Source organism: Crinia signifera, chromosome 4 (genome assembly GCF_055691185.1).
Source record: "Crinia signifera chromosome 4, ASM5569118v1, whole genome shotgun sequence".
NCBI lineage: Eukaryota > Metazoa > Chordata > Amphibia > Anura > Myobatrachidae > Crinia > Crinia signifera.
In genome coordinates, this window is record NC_139220.1 from 657,549 (window position 1) to 683,001 (window position 25,453).

The following is a 25,453-nucleotide window of genomic DNA, read 5'->3' on the forward strand; positions in this document are numbered from 1 at the left end:
GGTTTTCCAAAAATCCCCAAGTCTCTTGGACTGATCGGTCAAACAGGCAGGCCGTCAAAGCTAGTCGCGGGAGATCAGGATGAAGACACAGACCTTGATTGAGGAGGTACAGCCTCAGAGGAAGCGGCCACGACGGAGCGCCCAACAATCTGAGTAGCTCAGCATACCAAGGGTGTTGCGGCCAGAATGGAAGGGATGACAATCACCAGAACCCCTTCCACGCTCAGTTTGTAAAGAACCCTGTGAAGGAGAGCTGTCAGCGGAAATAGGTACAACATTGAAATGTTCCAGGAGACCAACAGGGCATCTACGAGAAATGCCCGGGATCTCTGTTGCGAGCCCCATAGCACGGAAGCTTTTAGTTGTGACTTGATGCAATCAGATCAATTTGGGAACTTTCCTAGCGACGAGCCAAAAAATAAAACACCTCTGGATGGAGAGCCCAATCTCATGAGTGTATGTCCTGCTGGCTGGGGAAGTCTGCTTCCCAATTTAACAGACCTGGTAGATACACAGCTGAGAGCCGGTAGGTGTTTCTCTGTCCACCAAAGAATGTTTGTCAACTCGAGCATAGCCACTCTGCTGTGAGTGACCCCCCTCGTGGTTTATGCAAGCCCCCACTCTGGAGTAGTCCATCAGGATCTTTACCAACCGACACTGTATGGAGGGTCCCATCTGACAGTCTGAAACAATGGTCGGAGCTTAACATTTTTGGAAAGGCATTGTGCTTGAGAAGACCAACGCCCTTATAAGGAAGGGTTCTCGACTACAGCACCCCAACACCTGAGACTGGCATCGGTTGTCACTATGACCCAATCCAAGATCAGGAAGGGTCGACCTTTGTCCAGATTGGATGACTGAAGCAACCAAAAGGAGCAACAGAAGCCCTGGAGAGTGTAATAATCTGACTTTAACCTCAACGGAGAATGATTTCAAGCCCGAAGGAGCTCCAACTGCAGTGTCCTTGAGTGAAACTGCATGTATTCCACCATCTGGAAGCAGACACAAGCTTCCCAAGGAGGCGCATACAAAAGTGGATGGAGACTGTCCGGTGTGACAGTAACTCACGAACTAAGTCCTGAATGGACCTTCTCTTGTCTCGGGGTAGGTAAACCCATTATGACATGGTATCCAGCAGAGCACCTAGGTGAATCATATGCTGGGAGGGGACCATATTGGACTTGCACCTAAAGATTTCCCAATTGGACTGACAATGTTCCTGTAGCCTGTCCTAAGTATCTGCCATCAAGAGAAGATTGTCCATATATGTAGGATGCGGATTCCCTGTAGCCGCAGGTGAGCCATCACGTCGCAAACACACGAGGTGCGGTGGAGAGGGCGAAGGGCAATGCTCGGAACTGCAAATAATGGCTCTCAAAACAGCGAACCCTAGGAATTTCTGATGGTCCTCCCAAACGGCAATATGCAGTTATGCATCCTGCACATCCAAGGAGGCCATATATCACCCTTTTGAGGGCCTGAAGAATGGCCCGAAGAGACTCCATCCAGACCATGGTACACGCAGGAACTTGTTTAGGGTGCCAAGGTTCAGAATATGCCGGAACTTACTGTCCGGCTTCGGGACAAGGAATAGAAGCTGGTGCCTCATTGATGTAAGGGAACTGGGACTATGACCCCTGCCGTGAGGAGGGACCGAACAGCACTGGGAATAGCGGTAGCCTCTGAAGTCTACATCGAGTAATTATCCAACCCGATCTTGGTGATCCATCTGTCGGATCTGATTTGACTCCAGACGTCAGAAAAGAGCACGAGGGGGATAACCCACTGTGGAGAGTTCCGGGTGGGGGACACACCCAGTCAGGCAGGCGGTTTGACAATCTGCACAGGGGCTTGACAGCAACCGGTCCAGGGCTGATGGCCTTTATGTTTTGAGACTATGCCACAGTCGGTTGGAAGCAAGGTGAGGGTTGTCCTCTTGCCTTACCTGTGGTCCTTGTTTTGGAGCCGTGGAGGGCAAAAAGTCTTGTAAGCGGCTACCACAGCCACCCTCTTATCAAGCTCTGGGCCAAAGAGGACAGTACTCAGAAAGGGAAGTGCTTTCAGAGCCTTTTTAGACTCACTGTCCCCTTCACCACAAGCGAAGCAAGAAGATGTGCCGGGCTGTCACAGAGGAAGCCAACAATTTCCATGTGAAGGTGCCAGCATCCAGAGCAGCCTCACCTAAGTAGGTATAAGTTTCATGGATATTGTCCACTAGGGCCATAAGATCTGAACGCTTGGTTCCTGATTGTAAACCTTCATATAAGGCGTCAATCCAGTAGTCATGGCTAAGGAGTCCCGCATATAACCGCACCTGAATTAGCACAGATAGATTTAAATCTCTTTCTTCAAGGACATCAGCGGCCACAGGGCTAATGCTGGGTAGTGGAATGGGAGTGAGAGGATTCCAGAACCTGAAAGGTTAAACTTCTTCCTGACAACCAGGCTCCTCCCCTCTTCTACCCCGCCTCAAGGCCAGGAAGCTCATTTTTAACCAGCCAAGGCAGGACACAAGAGAGAAGGAAGAGAAACACCATAGAGAAACACAATCTGAACACAGGTTAGTACACCAAACAGGGAACTATGTAACCAAACCTTTAACGTAAATGTTAACATAACTAAAGCAGGTAGTATCCCTGTGGCCCCTGACGACCTTAAAGAAAGATTTAACAGGTAAGACAGAAATCTAATTTTATTATTTGGGACACGTCAGGGGCCACAGGGCTAACGTTGGGACGTCCTAATGCATCCACCTATGGGTGGAGATGTGCCTGTGCCATAGCAAGTACATACCCTGGCTAAAAGCAGAGTCCTGTGAGGCAAACTTATCAAGTGCATAAAAGCGTAAGAAAGTATTGGCGGAAGTTTTGCTTAGCTGTTGCACCGCCCCGAACAGCCCAAGAAACCCCCACAGACCCAGTATAATGTGCCCGTAACCCCCAGGAACCGGGAGGGAGGCGCCCAAGTATGCCTGCTGGATGACTGTGAACCCAGTGGTTAATCTTCTGCTTAGTAGCAGGCCACCCTCTCTATTGAGACCCATAGAGGACAGAGTCAGGTTTGTGAAAAGACTTAGTCCAGCACACGTAGATGCGCAATGCACGGACGACAGCCAAGGAGGACCATTCAGAAAAAGTATCCAGCCCTCGACAGACCGGAAACCACAATCTCCCGGTTGCGGTGAAACCTGCACACCACCGCAGGGAGGTGAGAAGGAATGGTTCAAAGAATTGCCAGATCTAGACGTGAAGATCAGGAATGGTGACCCACAGGACAGGGCTAACAGGTCAGACACCCTCCTGGCCAAAGCAATCCCCATAGAACAGGGGGGTAGGTCCGCACACTACTTATTCTCTAAAGCATAAATATAGGTTTGTGAGTCCACCTTTTATACAGAATTGTGGGTTTGGTCCCCCTTGCTATCTAAGACAACCAAAAGTTATGTACAAGAAGAAAGAAGAGGAACAGCGGTTGTACGGTTGGATGCACACCTTTTATGATATTTTTTAATGTCTTTAATTTTTACTTTTTAATAAACTGATAAAAATGTCCCATTTTGAGGACTCCCGGGTTCATGGGTGCACGCAGGGACCTATCGCTTGTAACTGCCTTGAGAAAGGCGGTGTTTACAGCGGTGCACGGTGCCCCGGGGGTCATGGATTCCAGGATCACACAGTAAGGCCACAAAAGCAAGGTACAAACCGCACCTTTATTTCATATTAACAGTACATATGAAAACCATAACCACACAACTAACACTACACAATACAGGTAGCACTACTACATAACACAGCACACACTAACTATTATCAGAACCACACAACTAACACTACACAATACAGGTAGCACTACTACATAACACAGCACACACTAACTATTATCAGAACCACACAAAGGCGAGCACTTCCCCTTCCCCTCCACAGTCAATAATCACCTTGGGCAGTCTATGAGCTGGGGCACAGCTGGGTGATGCTCCTGCAAAGTGTTGGTCGCTGGATGGGCTCCACTGAGCCGGGGCCGACTGCCCACCGCTGATACCGCAGGTGATGAGTCCCAGCCGCTTGGCCTGTTGGTGCTGTCGGGGTCCTGGTGACCCGGATGCAACCACTGGGCTGCTGGATGGGCTCCACTGAGCCAGGGCCGACTGCCCACCGCTGATACTGCAGGTGATGAGTCCCAGCTGCTTGGCCTGTTGGTGCTGTCGGGGTCCTGGTGACCTGGATGCAAACACTGGCTGCTGGAGGGGCTCCACTGAGCCTGGGCCGACTGCCCACCGCTGATACCGCAGGTGATGAGTCCCAGCCGCTTGGCCTGTTGGTGGTTGAGGGGCCCTGGTGAGCTGGATGCGAACACGGGCTGCTGGCCCAGAAGATGATGCTGAGGTTCTGGTGGGGTCTGGAGGGACCGCAGTCTCCGTCCGTCTGCCCCTGCCTCTCAGGGTCAGGGCCCCAAAAGTTGTACTCAGAGCTGCTGTTTCAGCCCATTTTATCCTTGAGTTCTGAGTCAGGATTGGTTGTTGCTTGAATCCTGAGATGTAAATGACCCCTGAGATCTGTGTAGGGATTGGCTGCTACTGGAACCTTGGAAAGCTTAGTGTTCTCTGGGGCTCCTTGGCTCCCTGTGGGTCTGGTGCCGGCCAGTCTATAACAAGCCCAGGGAGAAACAAAAGCCAGGTAATTTTGCTGATAAGGGGGTGGGCCAGCTGTGAAGTCAAAACAGACCCTATTGTTGGGTGTGAAGTCTCAGCCTATTCAGCTTGCTGATGCTTCCTGTGAGAGAGGGGGATGAGATAGGGGGGTGTCGGCTGTCCACATTTCCTGCTGGCCTCAGGCACCCTTAGAGGAGTAGTACCATCCTGCAGGTGGCATGGCGTTCTCAGGCCTGAAAATGTCTGGTAGTCACATGGCACTGTTTAGGAATAGGTGGGTGTCCGTCACCCTGTGTTGGGGTGGAAGCCGGTAGGGCTCAAGGGGGGGGGGGACTACCCACTGACGAACCAGGGTGGGGCACCCGAAGGATCGTCACACCCATGTTGTCTTTCTTTTATTTAGTTGAGACTCAGGGGCATGTAGTATTCAGGTAAGGTGAAATAAGAGGTTAAAAAGGGGAATTTACACATAGACACATACTATACATTCACAATGTGACGGGAAAAAAGGTAGGAAAATGAGTGCAACAGTATTGTGCTTAAAATACAGAACCTCTGTTATGCCGAAAAGGTTCAGAGATAGGTACTGGTTTTAATTTGCTGTGGTCAATTAATTATTAGGCTTTAAATAGCTCCTTTTTGTTGAGCGCAGTGCTCTGATTCACCGCCAGTGTTTATTGTGTAGCCACTGGTTCCCGGTGCAGAGTCCAGGCTACTCTTAGGGAGGGGGTGTGTGTTTGTTACAATTTAGAGCTAGGAGGACATGTTTTCTTATAATGGAGGTAATTAATATCAGGTGTCCTCTTATAGGTCCACTATTTAGCAAGAATTTACACAGTGGTTGAGTTACTCTCAAATGCCTAATTCATATGGCATAGTACCTTGGTTGATCATGTATTATCATTGGCATTTATTAACACAAAGCCCAAGCTTTTTTTTGTGTAACAAGAGATGTGCTACTTATTTATATAGCCCGGTAGTATATACAGTCATTCAAGTACAGTCAGGGCAATGTATCCAATATTTTGTCACAGCCTGGTATGGGCACCGATGTATTTATGTGCACAAAACCAGGTGACAGTTAGGGTATCCCAATTAGGGTTGGTATCCCTGCTGTCCCCTTGTTGGGGATTCTTGCTAGGTGGACCTAGATGCTTTGGCTCTTTTAATCTGACACACACATCCTATCACATTAAAGGGTATTGGCAATCAAATTAATACATTATATATGTGGCACAAACAGAGGTTCTGGGGTTCAGGGGAGACTGACACGTGTTTCACCTTACTAGGAAGGCTTTTTCAAAGACATAGTATGTGTCTATGTGTAAATTCCCCTTTTTAACCTCTTATTTCACCTTACCTGAATACTACATGCCCCTGAGTCTCAACTAAATAAAAGAAAGACAACATGGGACATTTTTATCAGTTTATTAAAAAGTAAAAATTAAAGACATTAAAATATATCATAAAAGGTGTGCATCCAACCGTACAACCGGTGTTCCTCTTCTTTCTTCTTGTACAAAGCAATCCCCAACAGGAAAACAGTCTTCCAGGTGAGTCGACCAAGGTCCACTAACTGTAAGGGCTCAGATGGTGGGGCCTGAAGAGCAGTGAGTAACCGGGAAAGGCCTCATGGCGCTAACGGGGGAACAAAGGGAGGCTGAATATCTAGGATGCCCTACAGGAACGTGCGGACATCCGGCAACAGTGCCACCTTCTGACGAAACAAGAGAGACAAAAGCCGAAACCTATACCTTCAAAGTAGAGAAGTGCAACCCAACCTCCAGATCCTGCCAGGTGGTAAGTCCTTGAATTGAATTGGTGAGCGTGAAGCACCTGCCACTGAAGGTTTGTGTGCCCTGAGCAATGTTGAGATTACTCTTGTGTTAAAGCCTCTGTCCTGTAACAGGGAGGTCTCAACAGCCATCCAGTCAAAGCCAGACGCTGTAAACTGGGTGTAGACACGGCCTCAGAGAGCAGGTCTGAACGTAGAGGCAGTAATTGTTCCGCTTTTTGGGGATTATGAGGGAGGCCTGTATAAAATAACTTTTGTGGGGCTTCTTTTGAATGAGATGGAGCATCCCCTTGACATGACTTCTCTCAACCAGGCATCCGCCGATGTGGTGAGCCACTGTTGTGTGAATTGTAGAAGTCTGCCTCCCACTTTGAGGTCCCCCTGCGGGAGGCCCGCCCCTCATGCTGCAGGTTTATCTGGCTTGACTGGGGGTTGTCTAGTGGCCCAGGCTTGTTTGGGCTTAGACTTGGTTGTCTTGGCAGTGGTTGAAGTGCGAGGAAAGGATTGACCTCTCGCTTTATCTTGGGGACGAAAGGACCGAAAAGGTGTCGTTTTTGGTCTCTGAGGGAATTTCATTCCGCTCTTCCCCAAACAGAACGTCTTCCTTAAATGGTAACATTGCTATCGTCTTCTTAGACTCTGGTTCAGCCTTCCAGGGCCGCAGCGCAGCTTGCTGGGGAGACTATCTGAGCGCGCCCTAAATAGAAGTCATGTTAAATACATAATGGGGGGTAATATACACAATAGGTACAGGAAAACCTAGAGTGATAACACAGCAGGATGTGACTAAAGAGGATAAACCTATAACTCTTCTACAGACTAGCACTAGTGACACACAATACCGCTTAGGTACAGACTAGCACTAGTCACACACAATACCGCTTAGGTACAGACTAGCACAGTGACACACAATACCGCTTAGGTACAGACTAGCACAGTGACACACACAATACCGCTTAGGTACAGACTAGCACAGTGACACACAATTCCGCTTAGATACAGACTAGCACTAGTGACACACACAATACCGCTTAGGTACAGACTAGCACTAGTGACACACAATACCGCTTAGGTACAGACTAGCACTAGTCACACACACAATACCGCTTAGGTACAGACTAGCACAGTGACACACAATACCGCTTAGATACAGACTAGCACAGTGACACACAATTCCGCTTAGGTACAGACTAGCACTAGTGACACACACAATACCGCTTAGGTACAGACTAGCACTAGTGACACACACAATACCGCTAAGGTACAGACTAGCACTAGTGACACACAATACCGCTTAGGTACAGACTAGCACTAGTGACACACACAATACCGCTTAGGTACAGAATAGCAGTGACACACACAATACTGCTTAGATACAGACTAGCACAGTGACACACAATACCGCTTACCATATATACTCGAGTATAAGCCGAGGCACCCAATTTAACCCAAAAAAACTGGGAAACTTATTGACTCGAGTATAAGCCTAGGAGCCAAAGGAGAGGGGGAGACGATTGATGGGGAGAGGATTAGGTGGAGCGGAGGAAAGTGGTAAAGATGCCAGAGCCAATAGTAGTACACACCAACAGCAAAATAGATAGCAGCACAGGTAACGGTCGGAGGCTGGCAGGAGGTCTAGCAGCACAGCAGGACCTACCACAAGATACATCACGACACAGCCCACTGACTGACAGCAGCCAGCAGCTTCAATCGGATGTCTGCACACTACAATGTGTGTGCTTCCAGGCCACTCAGTCTGCCCACCTCACCCTCCCCTGCTGGTGAAACACTGCTGGCATCTGTGGTTCCCCTTCTCCCCCCACTCTGTGGGACCTGCGCTGCTGCGGAGTACCTGAAGTGTGCTGGGGCCTGTGGTGCTGCAGCGCCATGCAAGACGCCGTCCCTCCCGCAATCGCCCTGGTCTGCTCTCCCAGCGGCTGCAGGTGGTCAGGGCCGCGGCTTCCTCCTTGTGCTGCTGTGTGACCCGGAGGTGGACTGTGCGCTCCTGGATGCGGCTGCTGGGCTGCGCCGGAGAACTTGTCAGTGTGAGTGGCAGCCTGCGCACATGCCGGGTCCCACCTCTGGCAGCTCCGTTCTCCCGTCTCCCCCGCAGTGTGACCCTCACTCGAATATAAGCCGAGGAGGGCTTTCTCAGCACAAAAAAATGTGCCGAAAAACTCGGCTTATATTCGAGTATACACGGTAGGTACAGACTAGCACAGTGACACACAATACCGCTTAGGTACAGACTAGCACAGTGACACACAATACCGCTTAGGTACAGAGTAGCACTAGTCACACACAATACCGCTTAGGTACAGACTAGCACAGTGACACACAATACCGCTTAGGTACAGACTAGCACAGTGACACACAATACCGCTTAGGTACAGAGTAGCACTAGTCACACACAATACCGCTTAGGTACAGACTAGCACAGTCACACACAATACCGCTTAGGTACAGACTAGCACAGTGACACACAATACCGCTTAGGTACAGAGTAGCACAGTGACACACAATACCGCTTAGGTACAGACTAGCACAGTGACACACAATACCGCTTAGGTACAGAGTAGCACTAGTCACACACAATACCGCTTAGGTACAGACTAGCACAGTCACACACAATACCGCTTAGGTACAGACTAGCACAGTGACACACAATACCGCTTAGATACAGACTAGCACAGTCACACACAATACCGCTTAGGTACAGACTAGCACTAGTCACACACAATACCGCTTAGGTACAGACTAGCACAGTGACACACAATACCGCTTAGATACAGACTAGCACTAGTCACACACAATACCGCTTAGGTACAGACTAGCACAGTGACACACAATACCGCTTAGATACAGACTAGCACAATCACACACAATACCGCTTAGATACAGACTAGCACTAGTCACACACAATACCGCTTAGGTACAGACTAGCACAGTGACACACAATACCGCTTAGATACAGACTAGCACTAGTCACACACAATACTGCTTAGATACAGACTAGCACTAGTCACACACAATACCGTTCAGGTACAGACTAGCACAGTGACACACACAATACCGCTTAGGTACAGACTAGCACAGTGACACACACAATACCGCTTAGGTACAGACTAGCACAGTGACACACACAATACCGCTTAGGTACAGACTAGCACAGTGACACACACAATACCGCTTAGGTACAGACTAGCACAGTGACACACACAATACCGCTTAGGTACAGACTAGCACAGTGACACACACAATACCGCTTAGGTACAGACTAGCACAGTGACACACAATACCGCTTAGGTACAGACTAGCACAGTGACACACAATACCGCTTAGGTACAGACTAGCACAGTGACACACACAATACCGCTTAGGTACAGACTAGCACAGTGACACACAATACCGCTTAGATACAGACTAGCACAGTGACACACAATACCGCTTAGATACAGACTAGCACTAGTCACACACAATACCGTTCAGGTACAGACTAGCACTAGTCACACACAATACCGCTCAGGTACAGACTAGCACAGTGACACACAATACCGCTTAGGTACAGACTAGAACAGTGACACACAATACCGCTTAGGTACAGACTAGCACAGTGACACACACAATACCGCTTAGGTACAGACTAGCACAGTGACACACACAATACCGCTTAGGTACAGACTAGCACAGTGACACACACAATACCGCTTAGGTACAGACTAGCACAGTGACACACAATACCGCTTAGGTACAGACTAGCACTAGTCACACACAATACCGCTTAGGTACAGACTAGCACAGTGACACACAATACTGCTTAGGTACAGACTAGCACTAGTCACACACAAAATACCGCTTAGGTACAGACTAGCACAGTGACACACACAATACCGCTTAGATACAGACTAGCACTAGTGACACACAATACCGCTTAGGTACAGACTAGCACAGTGACACACACAATACCGCTTAGGTACAGACTAGCACTAGTGACACACAATACCGCTTAGGTACAGACTAGCACTAGTGACACACAATACCGCTTAGGTGTATAAGCTAAGGCAAATATTTGCCATTGCACCCTAATCAACCACTATGCTCTATGGAGACCAGTGGTATACGGGTGCCTGTAAGTGTTACAGCTTGTGGACGGTTTTACAGGGGAGACTGTACCCGCACTCCAGGAGACTCTGAGTTGCGATGCGGACAATGGCTGCCGGTCTCTGAGGGAGTGGGGGAAGTGAAAGCAGCTTTGTGGGCGGTAAACCTGTGGGAGATTGGCGCCCAAAACTGGGGGAGGTACTGCAGGCCGGCGCTGCCTCCCCTGTGCTGGACTTCCACACCGGCACTAGTGAGCCTTGTAAAAAATGTGTGTGTATAACAGCCAGCCTGTGCTCTGGCCCCGGTGGTCTAGTGGAGTCCCTGCCGCAAGCAGCAGTGTCCACCCCAGCTGCTGCAGCCTCTCTCCCTGACCCGCAGTGTGACAGCGATTTGGTGGTCTCTCGGAGAGCGTTATCTGTTCCTGTGTGCCCAGCCACACGGTCAGAGATTTGCAGTGTCCGGCAGTGCTAGGCGCCAGGCTCCTCCTCAGCCGCATGCCCAGCTTGACCCAGGTCGTGGGGGAGTTTCGGCAGCGGCAGGGGGATCCAGCTGCTGTGCTGCTATCAGAGTGACAGCATTAACGCTGCAGAGAAACATTAAGTTTCAGTGTAAAAATAAAAAGCTTCTCTGGGATTGCCCTGAGGTAATTCCTGCTGAAATAAAGGCGCTCCAGCTTCCTGCTGGCACCAACAAAAAACTGAGGAGCTGAGCATGGAGGCGGGGTTATAGGGGAGAGGAGCCGTGCATCCTGGGAAACCTGCACTCACCCCTACAGAAAATGATTTTTGCCCCGGGTGCCTTCCCTGTTATGCGTGTAAATAGCTTGAAGTAATTGGCGGCACCCACGGGTAATGAAGGAGAGTCAGCTTAACGTTTCAATTCTTATTAGAATTTTCATCAGAAGCAAGTGTCACATAAAACATACAGGGTATAAATACCTTATCCAGTGTGGTGCGTAGCTGGCCGCTCCGGGCTCCCACTTCCACCGGCATCCACGTGCGTACTCCGGCGCCCATTGATGACATCACCAGTGTCCGCCGGTTGCTAGGCAATGACCCATGTCATTTGGTCACGTGCTCCCGCGTCTACTGGTGAGCCACGGGTCTGCCAGTGAGGGTCACGTGATAATCCGGTGTCCATCGGTTGCCAGGATACGGGATACAGAACATACAAAAACATGCATAGAAATAAGAAAAAAAGAGAGAAAGAGAAAAAAAAAGGGCAAAAAATCAACAAGTCTAATGTTATCATTTCCTAGAGAACAGGGCCATAAGCAGTTATGTCATCCGTCACGTATATCAAATTTGCATAGCGCATATTATACAAGAAAAGAACATGGATTGTGTATAACATTATGTCATATAGTACACAGAAAGCTACAGTATATGCGCAGAACAAGAGACCTCAAGAAAAATCAATTAAGATTTAACAGTTCATTTAATCCGTGGGGGTTCACAGTGTCCAGGGTGTATGTCCATCGAGCCTCCCTCTGTAGGAGGATTTTAGCTCGATCCCTTCCCCTTGGGGTAGCAGGAACACATCAATGATCTTATACCTGATGGATGTTGGACTGTGTTTCATCCACGGGTTGTTCAGTAGCTTTCCCCTCCATTACCAGGCGTATAGCAATCCTATGTTGGGCCATCCTCTCTTTCAGTTTACAAGTGGTCTTGCCCACATAGGCAAGGCCACAAGGGCACTTATGGGAGGTATATAACAAAAGTGGAATTGCAAGAGTAAACTGAAATTTTACATAGAACTGTTCTTTTTCTCTGCATGTCTATGAATATGTCTCCTGATTTTCATTTATGTTGTGGTATATTTTTTATGCATTTTCTGCATTATTAATCTTGGTGTTAAAGTGCCCATTGGAGTAGTTACTATCGCAGTCTGGCTACTGAGGCTAGTAAATGTGGAGGCAGATGTAACAGCCCAGTATGCATAGTGATGTGTCACTTGCCCAGATATGGAGCCGGTCACCCACGATTGGGATTTGTTTGTAATTGTGACTGGCCCCGGGGACTGCAGCGTTAACCAGCCGCTGTACGCAGGAAGATGACGAGTGGCCGGGCTTCCGGGTCAAAGCGGCGTGTGTGAGTAGGCGGAAGCCGGCGATGACGTCTTCTGGCTAATGTGGTGGGGGCGTGCCCCGGGTGCCAGATGGTGATTTGTGTAAGTATATATGTCTGCACTGTATTGGTTATGGTTGCTGTAGGTTGGAGCTGACAAAGGAGCTCAAACCGTTCTCCTAGCTGAATACAACGTTTTATTGCAAGGGAGCAAGGGAGCAAGTTGCCAAGTTGTTGTGAGTGCCGGTAGTTTTAGAGTGGTGCGTGTATATATCTATCTTTATATCTGGTGATAACATGTCTGTACAGTGCTGAAAAATATGTGTGCGCTATATAAATAACTGGTAATAGTAGTCTCTGTACAGCGCTGCGGAATATGTGCGCGCTATATAATAACTGGTAATAATAGTCTCTGTACAGCGCTGTGGAATATGTGTGCGCTATATAATAACTGGTAATAATATTCTCTGTACAGCGCTGCGGAATATGTGTGCGCTATATAATAACTGGTAATAATATTCTCTGTACAGCGCTGCGGAATATGTGTGCACTATATAATAACTGGTAATAATAGTCTCTGTACAGCGCTGCGGAATATGTGTGCGCTATATAATAACTGGTAATAATAGTCTCTGTACAGCGCTGTGGAATATGTGTGCGCTATATAATAACTGGTAATAATAGTCTCTGTACAGCGCTGCAGAATATGTGTGTGCTATATAATAACTGGTAATAATAGTCTCTGTATATCGCTGTGGAATATGTGTGCGCTATATAATAACTGGTAATAATATTCTCTGTACAGCGCTGCGGAATATGTGTGCACTATATAATAACTGGTAATAATAGTCTCTGTACAGCGCTGCGGAATATGTGTGCGCTATATAATAACTGGTAATAATAGTCTCTGTACAGCGCTGCAGAATATGTGTGCGCTATATAATAACTGGTAATAATATTCTCTGTACAGCGCTGCGGAATATGTGTGCGCTATATAATAACTGGTAATAATAGTCTCTGTGCAGCGCTGCGGAATATGTGTGCACTATATAATAACTGGTAATAATATTCTCTGTACAGCGCTGCGGAATATGTGTGCGCTATATAATAACTGGTAATAATATTCTCTGTACAGCGCTGTGGAATATGTGTGCGCTATATAATAACTGGTAATAATAGTCTCTGTACAGCGCTGCGGAATATGTGTGCGCTATATAATAACTGGTAATAATAGTCTCTGTACAGCGCTGTGGAATATGTGTGCGCTATATAATAACTGGTAATAATATTCTCTGTACAGCGCTGCGGAATATGTGTGCGCTATATAATAACTGGTAATAATATTCTCTGTACAGTGCTGCGGAATATGTGTGCGCTATATAAATAACTGGTAATAATATTCTCTGTGCAGCGCTGCGGAATATGTGTGCGCTATATAATAACTGGTAATAATATTCTCTGTACAGCGCTGCGGAATATGTGTGCGCTATATAATAACTGGTAATAATAGTCTCTGTACAGCGCTGTGGAATATGTGTGCGCTATATAATAACTGGTAATAATATTCTCTGTACAGCGCTGTGGAATATGTGTGCGCTATATAATAACTGGTAATAATAGTCTCTGTACAGCGCAGCGGAATATGTGTGCGCTATATAATAACTGGTAATAATAGTCTCTGTACAGTGCTGCGGAATATGTGTGTGCTATATAACAACTGGTAATAATATTCTCTGTACAGCGCTGTGGAATATGTGTGTGCTATATAATAACTGGTAATAATATTCTCTGTACAGCGCTGTGTAATATGTGTGCAATATATAACTGGTAATAATAATCTCTGTACAGCGCTGCGGAATATGTGTGCGCTATATAATAACTGGTAATAATAATCTCTGTACAGCGCTGCGGTATATATGTGCGCTATATAATAACTGGTAATAATAGTCTCTGTACAGCGCTGCGGAATATGTGTGTGCTATATAATAACTGGTAATAATAGTCTCTGTACAGCGCTGCGGAATATGTGTGCGCTATATAATAAGTGGTAATAATATTCTCTGTACAGCGCTGCGGAATATGTGTGTGCTATATAATAACTGGTAATAATATTCTCTGTACAGCGCTGTGTAATATGTGTGCTATATAATAACTGGTAATAATATTCTCTGTACAGCGCTGCGGAATATGTGTGCGCTATATAAATAACTGGTAAGTCATTAAACGATCCCACGTGTGACAGGGGAACAAAGAAACCCGATAGCACCTCTTCCATCAGGCCAATACTACAGTACCTTGGTCATCCATCCGGACACTGCGCAAAAGATCTTCTCTGATTGGATGCTTAGCCTTGAAACAGAGTCGGTGAACATTGGATGGCGTATCATCTCCAGAGAGAGTGGTGAGGTCTATACAGGTGACAGCGGTCAGTAGCCATGCAGCCTACAACAACAGAGGGGAAGTTACAGGGAGTATACAGCTCACAGAGGGAACGTTACACGGAGTATACAGCCCACAGAGGGGATGTTACACGGAGTATACAGCCCACAGAGGGAACGTTACACGGAGTATACAGCCCACAGAGGGAACGTTACAGGGAGTATACAGCCCACAGAGGGAACGTTACAGGGAGTATACAGCCCACAGAGGGAACGTTACAGGGAGTATACAGCCCACAGAGACAGAGGGGACGTTACAGGGAGTATACAGCCCACAGAGACAGAGTGGACGTTACAGGGAGTATACAGCCTACAGAGGGAACGTTACAGGGAGTATACAGCCCACAGAGACAGAGGGGACGTTACAGGGAGTATACAGCCCAGAGAGATAGAGGGGACGTTACAGGGAGTATTCAGCCTCCAGAGACAGAGGGGACGTTACAGGGAGAATACAGCCCACAGAGACAGAGGGAATGTTACAGGGAGTATACAGCCCACAGAGACAGAGTGGACGTTACAAGGAGTATACAGCCCACAGAGACAGAGGGAACGTTACAGGGAGTATACAGCCCACAGAGACAGAGGGAATGTTACAGGGAGTATACAGCCCACAGAGACAGAGTGGACGTTACAAGGAGTATACAGCCCACAGAGACAGAGGGAACGTTACAGGGAGTATACAGCCTACAGAGACAGGGGGGACGTTACAGGGAGTATACAGCCCACAGAGGGAACGTTACAGGGAGTATACAGCCCACAGAGGGAACGTTACAGGGAGTATACAGCCCACAGAGGGAACGTTACAGGGGGTATACAGCCCACAGAGGGAACATTACAGGGAGTATACAGCCCACAGAGGGAACGTTACAGGGAGTATACAGCCTCCAGAGACAGAGGGGACGTTACAGGGAGTATACAGCCCACAGAGACAGAGGGGACGTTACAGGGAGTATACAGCCCACAGAGGGAACGTTACAGGGAGTATACAGCCCACAGAGACAGAGGGGACGTTACAGGGAGTATACAGCCCACAGAGACAGAGTGGACGTTACAGGGAGTATACAGCCCAAAGAGACAGAGGGGACGTTACAGGGAGTATACAGCCCACAGAGACAGAGGGGACGTTACAGGGAGTATACAGCCCACAGAGACAGAGGGGACGTTACAGGGAGTATACAGCCCACAGAGGGAACGTTACAGGGAGTATACAGCCCACAGAGGGCGCGTTACAGGGAGTATACAGCCCACAGAGACAGAGGGGACGTTACAGGGAGTATACAGCCCACAGAGACAGAGGGGACGTTACAGGGAGTATACAGCCCACAGAGACAGAGGGAACGTTACAGGGAGTATACAGCCTCCAGAGACAGAGGGGACGTTACAGGGAGAATACAGCCCACAGAGACAGAGGGGACGTTACAGGGAGTATACAGCCCGCAGAGACAAAGGGGACGTTACAGGGAGTATACAGCCCACAGAGACAGAGGGGACATTACAGGGGGTATACAGCCCACAGAGACAGAGGGAACGTTACAGGGAGTATACAGCCCACAGAGACAGAGGGAATGTTACAGGGAGTATACAGCCCACAGAGACAGAGTGGACGTTACAAGAAGTATACAGCCCACAGAGGGAACGTTTCAGGGAGTATACAGCCCGCAGAGGGAACGTTACAGGGAGTATACAGCCCACAGAGACAGAGGGGACGTTACAGGGAGTATACAGCCTCCAGAGACAGAGGGGACGTTACAGGGAGTATACAGCCCACAGAGACAGAGGGGACGTTACAGGGAGTATACAGCCCACAGAGGGGACGTTACAGGGAGTATACAGCCTCCAGAGACAGAGGGGACGTTACAGGGAGTATACAGCCCACAGAGACAGAGGGGACGTTACAGGGAGTATACAGCCTCCAGAGACAGAGGGGACGTTACAGGGAGTATACAGCCCACAGAGACAGAGGGGACGTTACAGGGAGTATACAGCCCACAGAGGGAACGTTACAGGGAGTATACAGCCCACAGAGACAGAGGGGACGTTACAGGGAGTATACAGCCCACAGAGACAGAGGGGACGTTACAGGGAGTATACAGCCCACAGAGACAGAGGGGACGTTACAGGGAGTATACAGCCCACAGAGACAGAGGGGACGTTACAGGGAGTATACAGCCCACAGAGACAGAGGGGACGTTACAGGGAGTATTCAGCCTCCAGAGACAGAGGGAACGTTACAGGGAGTATACAGCCCACAGAGACAGGGGGGACGTTACAGGGAGTATACAGCCCACAGAGACAGAGGGGACGTTACAGGGAGTATACAGCCCACAGAGGGAACGTTTCAGGGAGTATACAGCCCGCAGAGGGAACGTTACAGGGAGTATACAGCCCACAGAGACAGAGGGGACGTTACAGGGAGTATACAGCCCACAGAGACAGAGGGGACGTTACAGGGAGTATACAGCCCACAGAGACAGAGGGAATGTTACAGGGAGTATACAGCCCACAGAGACAGAGGGAACGTTACAGGGAGTATACAGCCTACAGAGGGAACGTTACACGGAGTATACAGCCCACAGAGGGAACGTTACAGGGAGTATACAGCCCACAGAGACAGAGGGGACGTTACAGGGAGTATACAGCCCACAGAGACAGAGTGGACGTTACAGGGAGTATACAGCCCACAGAGACAGAGGGGACGTTACAGGGAGTATACAGCCCACAGAGACAGAGGGGACGTTACAGGGAGTATACAGCCCACAGAGTCAGAGGGGACGTTACAGGGAGTATTCAGCCTCCAGAGACAGAGGGGACGTTACAGGGAGAATACAGCCCACAGAGACAGAGGGAATGTTACAGGGAGTATACAGCCCACAGAGACAGAGTGGACGTTACAAGGAGTATACAGCCCACAGAGACAGAGGGAACGTTACAGGGAGTATACAGCCTACAGAGACAGGGGGGACGTTACAGGGAGTATACAGCCCACAGAGGGAACGTTACAGGGAGTATACAGCCCACAGAGGGAACGTTACAGGGAGTATACAGCCCACAGAGGGAACGTTACAGGGGGTATACAGCCCACGGAGGGAACGTTACAGGGAGTATACAGCCCACAGAGGGAACGTTACAGGGAGTATACAGCCTCCAGAGACAGAGGGGACGTTACAGGGAGTATACAGCCCACAGAGACAGAGGGGACGTTACAGGGAGTATACAGCCCACAGAGGGAACGTTACAGGGAGTATACAGCCCACAGAGGGAACGTTACAGGGAGTATACAGCCCACAGAGGGAACGTTACAGGGGGTATACAGCCCACAGAGGGGACATTACAGGGAGTATACAGCCCACAGAGGGGACGTTACAGGGAGTATACAGCCTCCAGAGACAGAGGGGACGTTACAGGGAGTATACAGCCCACAGAGACAGAGGGGACGTTACAGGGAGTATACAGCCTCCAGAGACAGAGGGGACGTTACAGGGAGAATACAGCCCACAGAGACAGAGGAAAGTTACAGGGAGTATACAGCCCACAGAGACAGAGGGGACGTTACAGGGAGTATACAGCCCACAGAGACAGAGGGGACGTTACAGGGAGTATACAGCCCGCAGAGACAGAGGGGACGTTACAGGGAGTATACAGCCTCCAGAGACAGAGGGGACGTTACAGGGAGTATACAGCCTCCAGAGACAGAGGGGACGTTACAGGGAGTATACAGCCCACAGAGACAGAGGGAACGTTACAGGGAGTATACAGCCCACAGAGTCAGAGGGGACGTTACAGGGAGAATACAGCCCACAGAGACAGAGTGGACGTTACAGGGAGTATACAGCCCACAGAGACAGAGGGGACGTTACAGGGAGTATACAGCCCACAGAGGGAACGTTACAGGGAGTATACAGCCCACAGAGGGAACGTTACAGGGAGTATACAGCCCACAGAGGGGACGTTACAGGGAGTATACAGCCCACAGAGACAGAGGGGACGTTACAGGGAGTATACAGCCCACAGAGACAGAGGGAATGTTACAGGGAGTATACAGCCCACAGAGACCGAGTGGACCTTACAGGGAGTATACAGCCCACAGAGACAGAGGGGACGTTACAGGGAGTATTCAGCCTCCAGAGACAGAGGGGACGTTACAGGGAGTATACAGCCCACAGAGACAGAGGGGACGTTACAGGGAGTATACAGCCCACAGAGACAGAGGGGACGTTACAGGGAGTATACAGCCCACAGAGGGAACGTTACAGGGAGTATACAGCCCACAGAGGGAACGTTACAGGGAGTATACAGCCCACAGAGGGGACGTTACAGGGAGTATACAGCCCACAGAGACAGAGGGGACGTTACAGGGAGTATACAGCCCACAGAGACAGAGGGAATGTTACAGGGAGTATACAGCCCACAGAGACCGAGTGGACCTTACAGGGAGTATACAGCCCACAGAGACAGAGGGGACGTTACAGAGAGTATTCAGCCTCCAGAGACAGAGGGAACGTTACAGGGAGAATACAGCCCACAGAGACAGAGGGGACGTTACAGGGAGTATACAGCCCACAGAGACAGAGGGGACGTTACAGGGAGTATACAGCCCACAGAGGCAGAGGGGACGTTACAGGGAGTATACAGCCCACAGAGGGGACGTTACAGGGAGTATACAGCCCACAGAGACAGAGTGGACGTTACAGGAAGTATACAGCCCACAGAGACAGAGGGGACGTTACAGGGAGTATACAGGCCACAGAGGGGACGTTACAGGGAGTATACAGCCCACAGAGGGAACGTTACAGGGAGTATACAGCCCGCAGAGACAGAGGGGACATTACAGGGAGTATACAGCCCACAGACTGGACGTTACTGGGAGTATACAGCCTGCGGCCTACAGAGACAGAGGGGACGTTACAGGGAGTATACAGCCCACAGAGACAGAGTGGACGTTACAGGGAGTATACAGCCCACAGAGACAGAGTGGACGTTACAGGGAGTATACAGCCCACAGAGACAGGGGGGATGCTACAAGGAGTATATAGCCCACAGAGGGGACGCTACAGGGAGTATACAGCCCACAGAGACAGAGGGAACGTTACAGGGAGTATACAGCCCACAGAGACAGAGGGAATGTTACAGGGAGTATACAGCCCACAGAGACAGAGGGAACGTTACAGGGAGTATACAGCCCACAGAGGGGACGTTACAGGGAGTATACAGCCCACAGAGACAGAGGGAACGTTACAGGGAGTATACAGCCCACAGAGGGGACGTTACAGGGAGTATACAGCCCGCAGAGACAGAGGGGACGTTACAGGGAGTATACAGCCTCCAGAGACAGAGGGGACGTTACAGGGAGTATACAGCCCACAGAGACAGAGGGAACGTTACAGGGAGTATACAGCCCACAGAGTCAGAGGGGACGTTACAGGGAGAATACAGCCCACAGAGACAGAGGGGACGTTACAGGGAGTATACAGCCCACAGAGGGAACGTTACAGGGAGTATACAGCCCACAGAGGGAACGTTACAGGGAGTATACAGCCCACAGAGGGGACGTTACAGGGAGTATACAGCCCACAGAGACAGAGGGGACGTTACAGGGAGTATACAGCCCACAGAGACAGAGGGAATGTTACAGGGAGTATACAGCCCACAGAGACCGAGTGGACCTTACAGGGAGTATACAGCCCACAGAGACAGAGGGGACGTTACAGGGAGTATACAGCCCGCAGAGACAGAGGGGACGTTACAGGGAGTATACAGCCCACAGAGACAGAGGGGACGTTACAGGGAGTATACAGCCCACAGAGGCAGAGGGGACGTTACAGGGAGTATACAGCCCACAGAGGGGACGTTACAGGGAGTATACAGCCCACAGAGACAGAGTGGACGTTACAGGAAGTATACAGCCCACAGAGACAGAGGGGACGTTACAGGGAGTATACAGGCCACAGAGGGGACGTTACAGGGAGTATACAGCCCACAGAGGGAACGTTACAGGGAGTATACAGCCCGCAGAGACAGAGGGGACATTACAGGGAGTATACAGCCCACAGACTGGACGTTACTGGGAGTATACAGCCTGCGGCCTACAGAGACAGAGGGGACGTTACAGGGAGTATACAGCCCACAGAGACAGAGTGGACGTTACAGGGAGTATACAGCCCACAGAGACAGAGTGGACGTTACAGGGAGTATACAGCCCACAGAGACAGGGGGGATGCTACAAGGAGTATATAGCCCACAGAGGGGACGCTACAGGGAGTATACAGCCCACAGAGACAGAGGGAACGTTACAGGGAGTATACAGCCCACAGAGACAGAGGGAATGTTACAGGGAGTATACAGCCCACAGAGACAGAGGGAACGTTACAGGGAGTATACAGCCCACAGAGGGGACGTTACAGGGAGTATACAGCCCACAGAGACAGAGGGAACGTTACAGGGAGTATACAGCCCACAGAGGGGACGTTACAGGGAGTATACAGCCCACAGAGACAGAGGGGACGTTACAGGGAGTATACAGCCCACAGAGGGGACGTTACAGGGAGTATACAGCCCACAGAGGGGACGTTACAGGGAGTATACAGCCCACAGAGGGGACGTTACAGGGAGTATACAGCCCACAGAGACAGAGGGGACGTTACAGGGAGTATACAGCCCACAGAGGGAACGTTACAGGGAGTATACAGCCTCCAGAGACAGAGGGGGCGTTACAGGGAGTATACAGCCCACAGAGACAGAGGGAATGTTACAGGGAGTACACAGCCCACAGAGACAGAGGGAACGTTACAGGGAGTATACAGCCCACAGAGGGGACGTTACAGGGAGTATACAGCCCACAGAGACAGAGGGAACGTTACAGGGAGTATACAGCCCACAGAGGGGACGTTACAGGGAGTATACAGCCCACAGAGACAGAGGGGACGTTACAGGGAGTATACAGCCCACAGAGGGGACGTTACAGGGAGTATACAGCCCACAGAGGGGACGTTACAGGGAGTATACAGCCCACAGAGGGGACGTTACAGGGAGTATACAGCCCACAGAGACAGAGGGGACGTTACAGGGAGTATACAGCCCACAGAGGGAACGTTACAGGGAGTATACAGCCCACAGAGACAGAGGGGACGTTACAGGGAGTATACAGCCCACAGAGGGAACGTTACAGGGAGTATACAGCCCACAGAGACAGAGGGGGCGTTACAGGGAGTATACAGCCCACAGAGGGAACGTTACAGGGAGTATACAGCCCACAGAGGGAACGTTACAGGGAGTATACAGCCCACAGAGGGAACGTTACAGGGAGTATACAGCCCACAGAGGGAACGTTACAGGGAGTATACAGCCCACAGAGACAGAGGGAACGTTACAGGGAGTATACAGCCCACAGAGGGAACGTTACAGGGAGTATACAGCCCACAGAGGGAACGTTACAGGGAGTATACAGCCCACAGAGGGAACGTTACAGGGAGTATACAGCCCACAGAGGGAACGTTACAGGGAGTATACAGCCCACAGAGGGAACGTTACAGGGAGTATACAGCCCACAGAGACAGAGGGAACGTTACAGGGAGTATACAGCCCACAGAGGGAACGTTACAGGGAGTATACAGCCCACAGAGGGAACGTTACAGGGAGTATACAGCCCACAGAGGGAACGTTACAGGGAGTATACAGCCCACAGAGGGAACGTTACAGGGAGTATACAGCCCACAGAGACAGAGGGAACGTTACAGGGAGTATACAGCCCACAGAGACAGAGGGAACGTTACAGGGAGTATACAGCCCACAGAGACAGAGGGAACGTTACAGGGAGTATACAGCCCACAGAGGGAACGTTACAGGGAGTATACAGCCCACAGAGGGAACGTTACAGGGAGTATACAGCCCACAGAGGGAACGTTACAGGGAGTATACAGCCCACAGAGACAGAGGGAACGTTACAGGGAGTATACAGCCTCCAGAGACAGAGGGGACGTTACAGGGAGTATACAGCCCACAGAGGGAACGTTACAGGGAGTATACAGCCCACAGAGGGAACGTTACAGGGAGTATACAGCCCACAGAGGGAACGTTACAGGGAGTATACAGCCCACAGAGGGAACGTTACAGGGAGTATACAGCCCACAGAGACAGAGGGAACGTTACAGGGAGTATACAGCCCACAGAGGGAACGTTACAGGGAGTATACAGCCCACAGAGGGAACGTTACAGGGAGTATACAGCCCACAGAGGGAACGTTACAGGGAGTATACAGCCCACAGAGGGAACGTTACAGGGAGTATACAGCCCACAGAGGGAACGTTACAGGGAGTATACAGCCCAAAGAGACAGAGGGAACGTTACAGGGAGTATACAGCCTCCAGAGACAGAGGGGACGTTACAGGGAGTATACAGCCCACAGAGACAGAGGGGACGTTACAGGGAGTATACAGCCTCCAGAGACAGAGTGGACGTTACAGGGAGTATACAGCCCACAGAGACAGAGGGAACGTTACAGGAAGTATACAGCCCACAGAGGGGACGTTACAGGGAGTATACAGCCCACAGAGACAGAGGGGACGTTACAGGGAGTATACAGCCCACAGAGACAGAGGGAACGTTACAGGGAGTATACAGCCCACAGAGACAGAGGGAATGTTACAGGGAGTATACAGCCCACAGAGACAGAGGGAACGTTACAGGGAGTATACAGCCTCCAGAGACAGAGGGAATGTTACAGGGAGTATACAGCCCACAGAGACCGAGTGGACCATACAGGGAGTATACAGCCCACAGAGACAGAGTGGACGTTAAAGGGAGTATACAGCCCACAGAGACAGAGGGGACGTTAAAGGGAGTATACAGCCCGCAGAGACAGAGGGGACGTTACAGGGAGTATACAGCCCACAGAGACAGAGGGGACGTTACAGGGAGTATACAGCCCACAGAGGCAGAGAGGACGTTACAGGGAGTATACAGCCTCCAGAGACAGAGAGGACGTTACAGGGAGTATACAGCCCACAGAGACAGAGGGGACGTTACAGGGAGTATACAGCCCACAGAGGGGACGTTACAGGGAGTATACAGCCCACAGAGACAGAGTGGACGTTACAGGGAGTATACAGCCCACAGAGGGAACGTTACAGGGAGTATACAGCCCGCAGAGACAGAGGGGACGTTACTGGGAGTATACAGCCCACAGAGACAGAGGGAACGTTACAGGGAGTATACAGCCCACAGAGACAGAGGGGACGTTACAGGGAGTATACAGCCCACAGAGGGGACGTTACAGGGAGTATACAGCCCACAGAGACAGAGGGAATGTTACAGGGAGTATACAGCCCACAGAGACAGAGGGAACGTTACAGGGAGTATACAGCCTCCAGAGACAGAGGGAATGTTACAGGGAGTATACAGCCCACAGAGACCGAGTGGACCTTACAGGGAGTATACAGCCCACAGAGACAGAGTGGACGTTAAAGGGAGTATACAGCCCACAGAGGGAACGTTACAGGGAGTATACAGCCCACAGAGACAGAGGGGACGTTACAGGGAGTATACAGCCCGCAGAGACAGAGGGGACGTTACAGGGAGTATACAGCCTACAGAGACAGAGGGGACGTTACAGGGAGTATACAGCCCACAGAGACAGAGGGGACGTTACAGGGAGTATATAGCCCGCAGAGACAGAGGGGACATTACAGGGAGTATACAGCCCACAGACTGGACGTTACTGGGAGTATACAGCCTGCGGCCTACAGAGACAGAGGGGACGTTACAGGGAGTATACAGCCCACAGAGACAGAGTGGACGTTACAGGGAGTATACAGCCCACAGAGACAGGGGGGATGCTACAAGGAGTATACAGCCCACAGAGGGGACGCTACAGGGAGTATACAGCCCACAGAGACAGAGGGAACGTTACAGGGAGTATACAGCCCACAGAGACAGAGGGAACGTTACAGGGAGTATACAGCCCACAGAGACAGAGGGATTGTTACAGGGAGTATACAGCCCACAGAGGGGACGTTACAGGGAGTATACAGCCCACAGAGACAGAGGGAACGTTACAGGGAGTATACAGCCCACAGAGGGGACGTTACAGGGAGTATACAGCCCACAGAGACAGAGGGGACGTTACAGGGAGTATACAGCCCACAGAGGGGACGTTACAGGGAGTATACAGCCCACAGAGGGGACGTTACAGGGAGTATACAGCCCACAGAGGGAACGTTACAGGGAGTATACAGCCCACAGAGGGAACGTTACACGAAGTATACAGCCCACAGAGACAGAGGGGACGTTACAGGGAGTATACAGCCCACAGAGGGAACGTTACAGGGAGTATACAGCCTCCAGAGACAGAGGGGGCGTTACAGGGAGTATACAGCCCACAGAGACAGAGGGGGCGTTACAGGGAGTA

General features: G+C 50.2%; 1 protein-coding gene across 1 annotated transcript in view; it reads right to left on the reverse strand.

Moving 5' to 3' along the window:
• Window positions 1–25,453, reverse strand: part of DERA (deoxyribose-phosphate aldolase) — a 125,045-nt gene that overhangs the window by 58,825 nt on the left and 40,767 nt on the right. Inside the window, exon 3 of the mRNA XM_083180713.1 lies at window positions 14,908–15,055. Coding sequence (XP_083036839.1) covers window positions 14,908–15,055 — 148 coding nt within the window. The remainder of the gene's footprint in view (window positions 1–14,907; window positions 15,056–25,453) is intronic.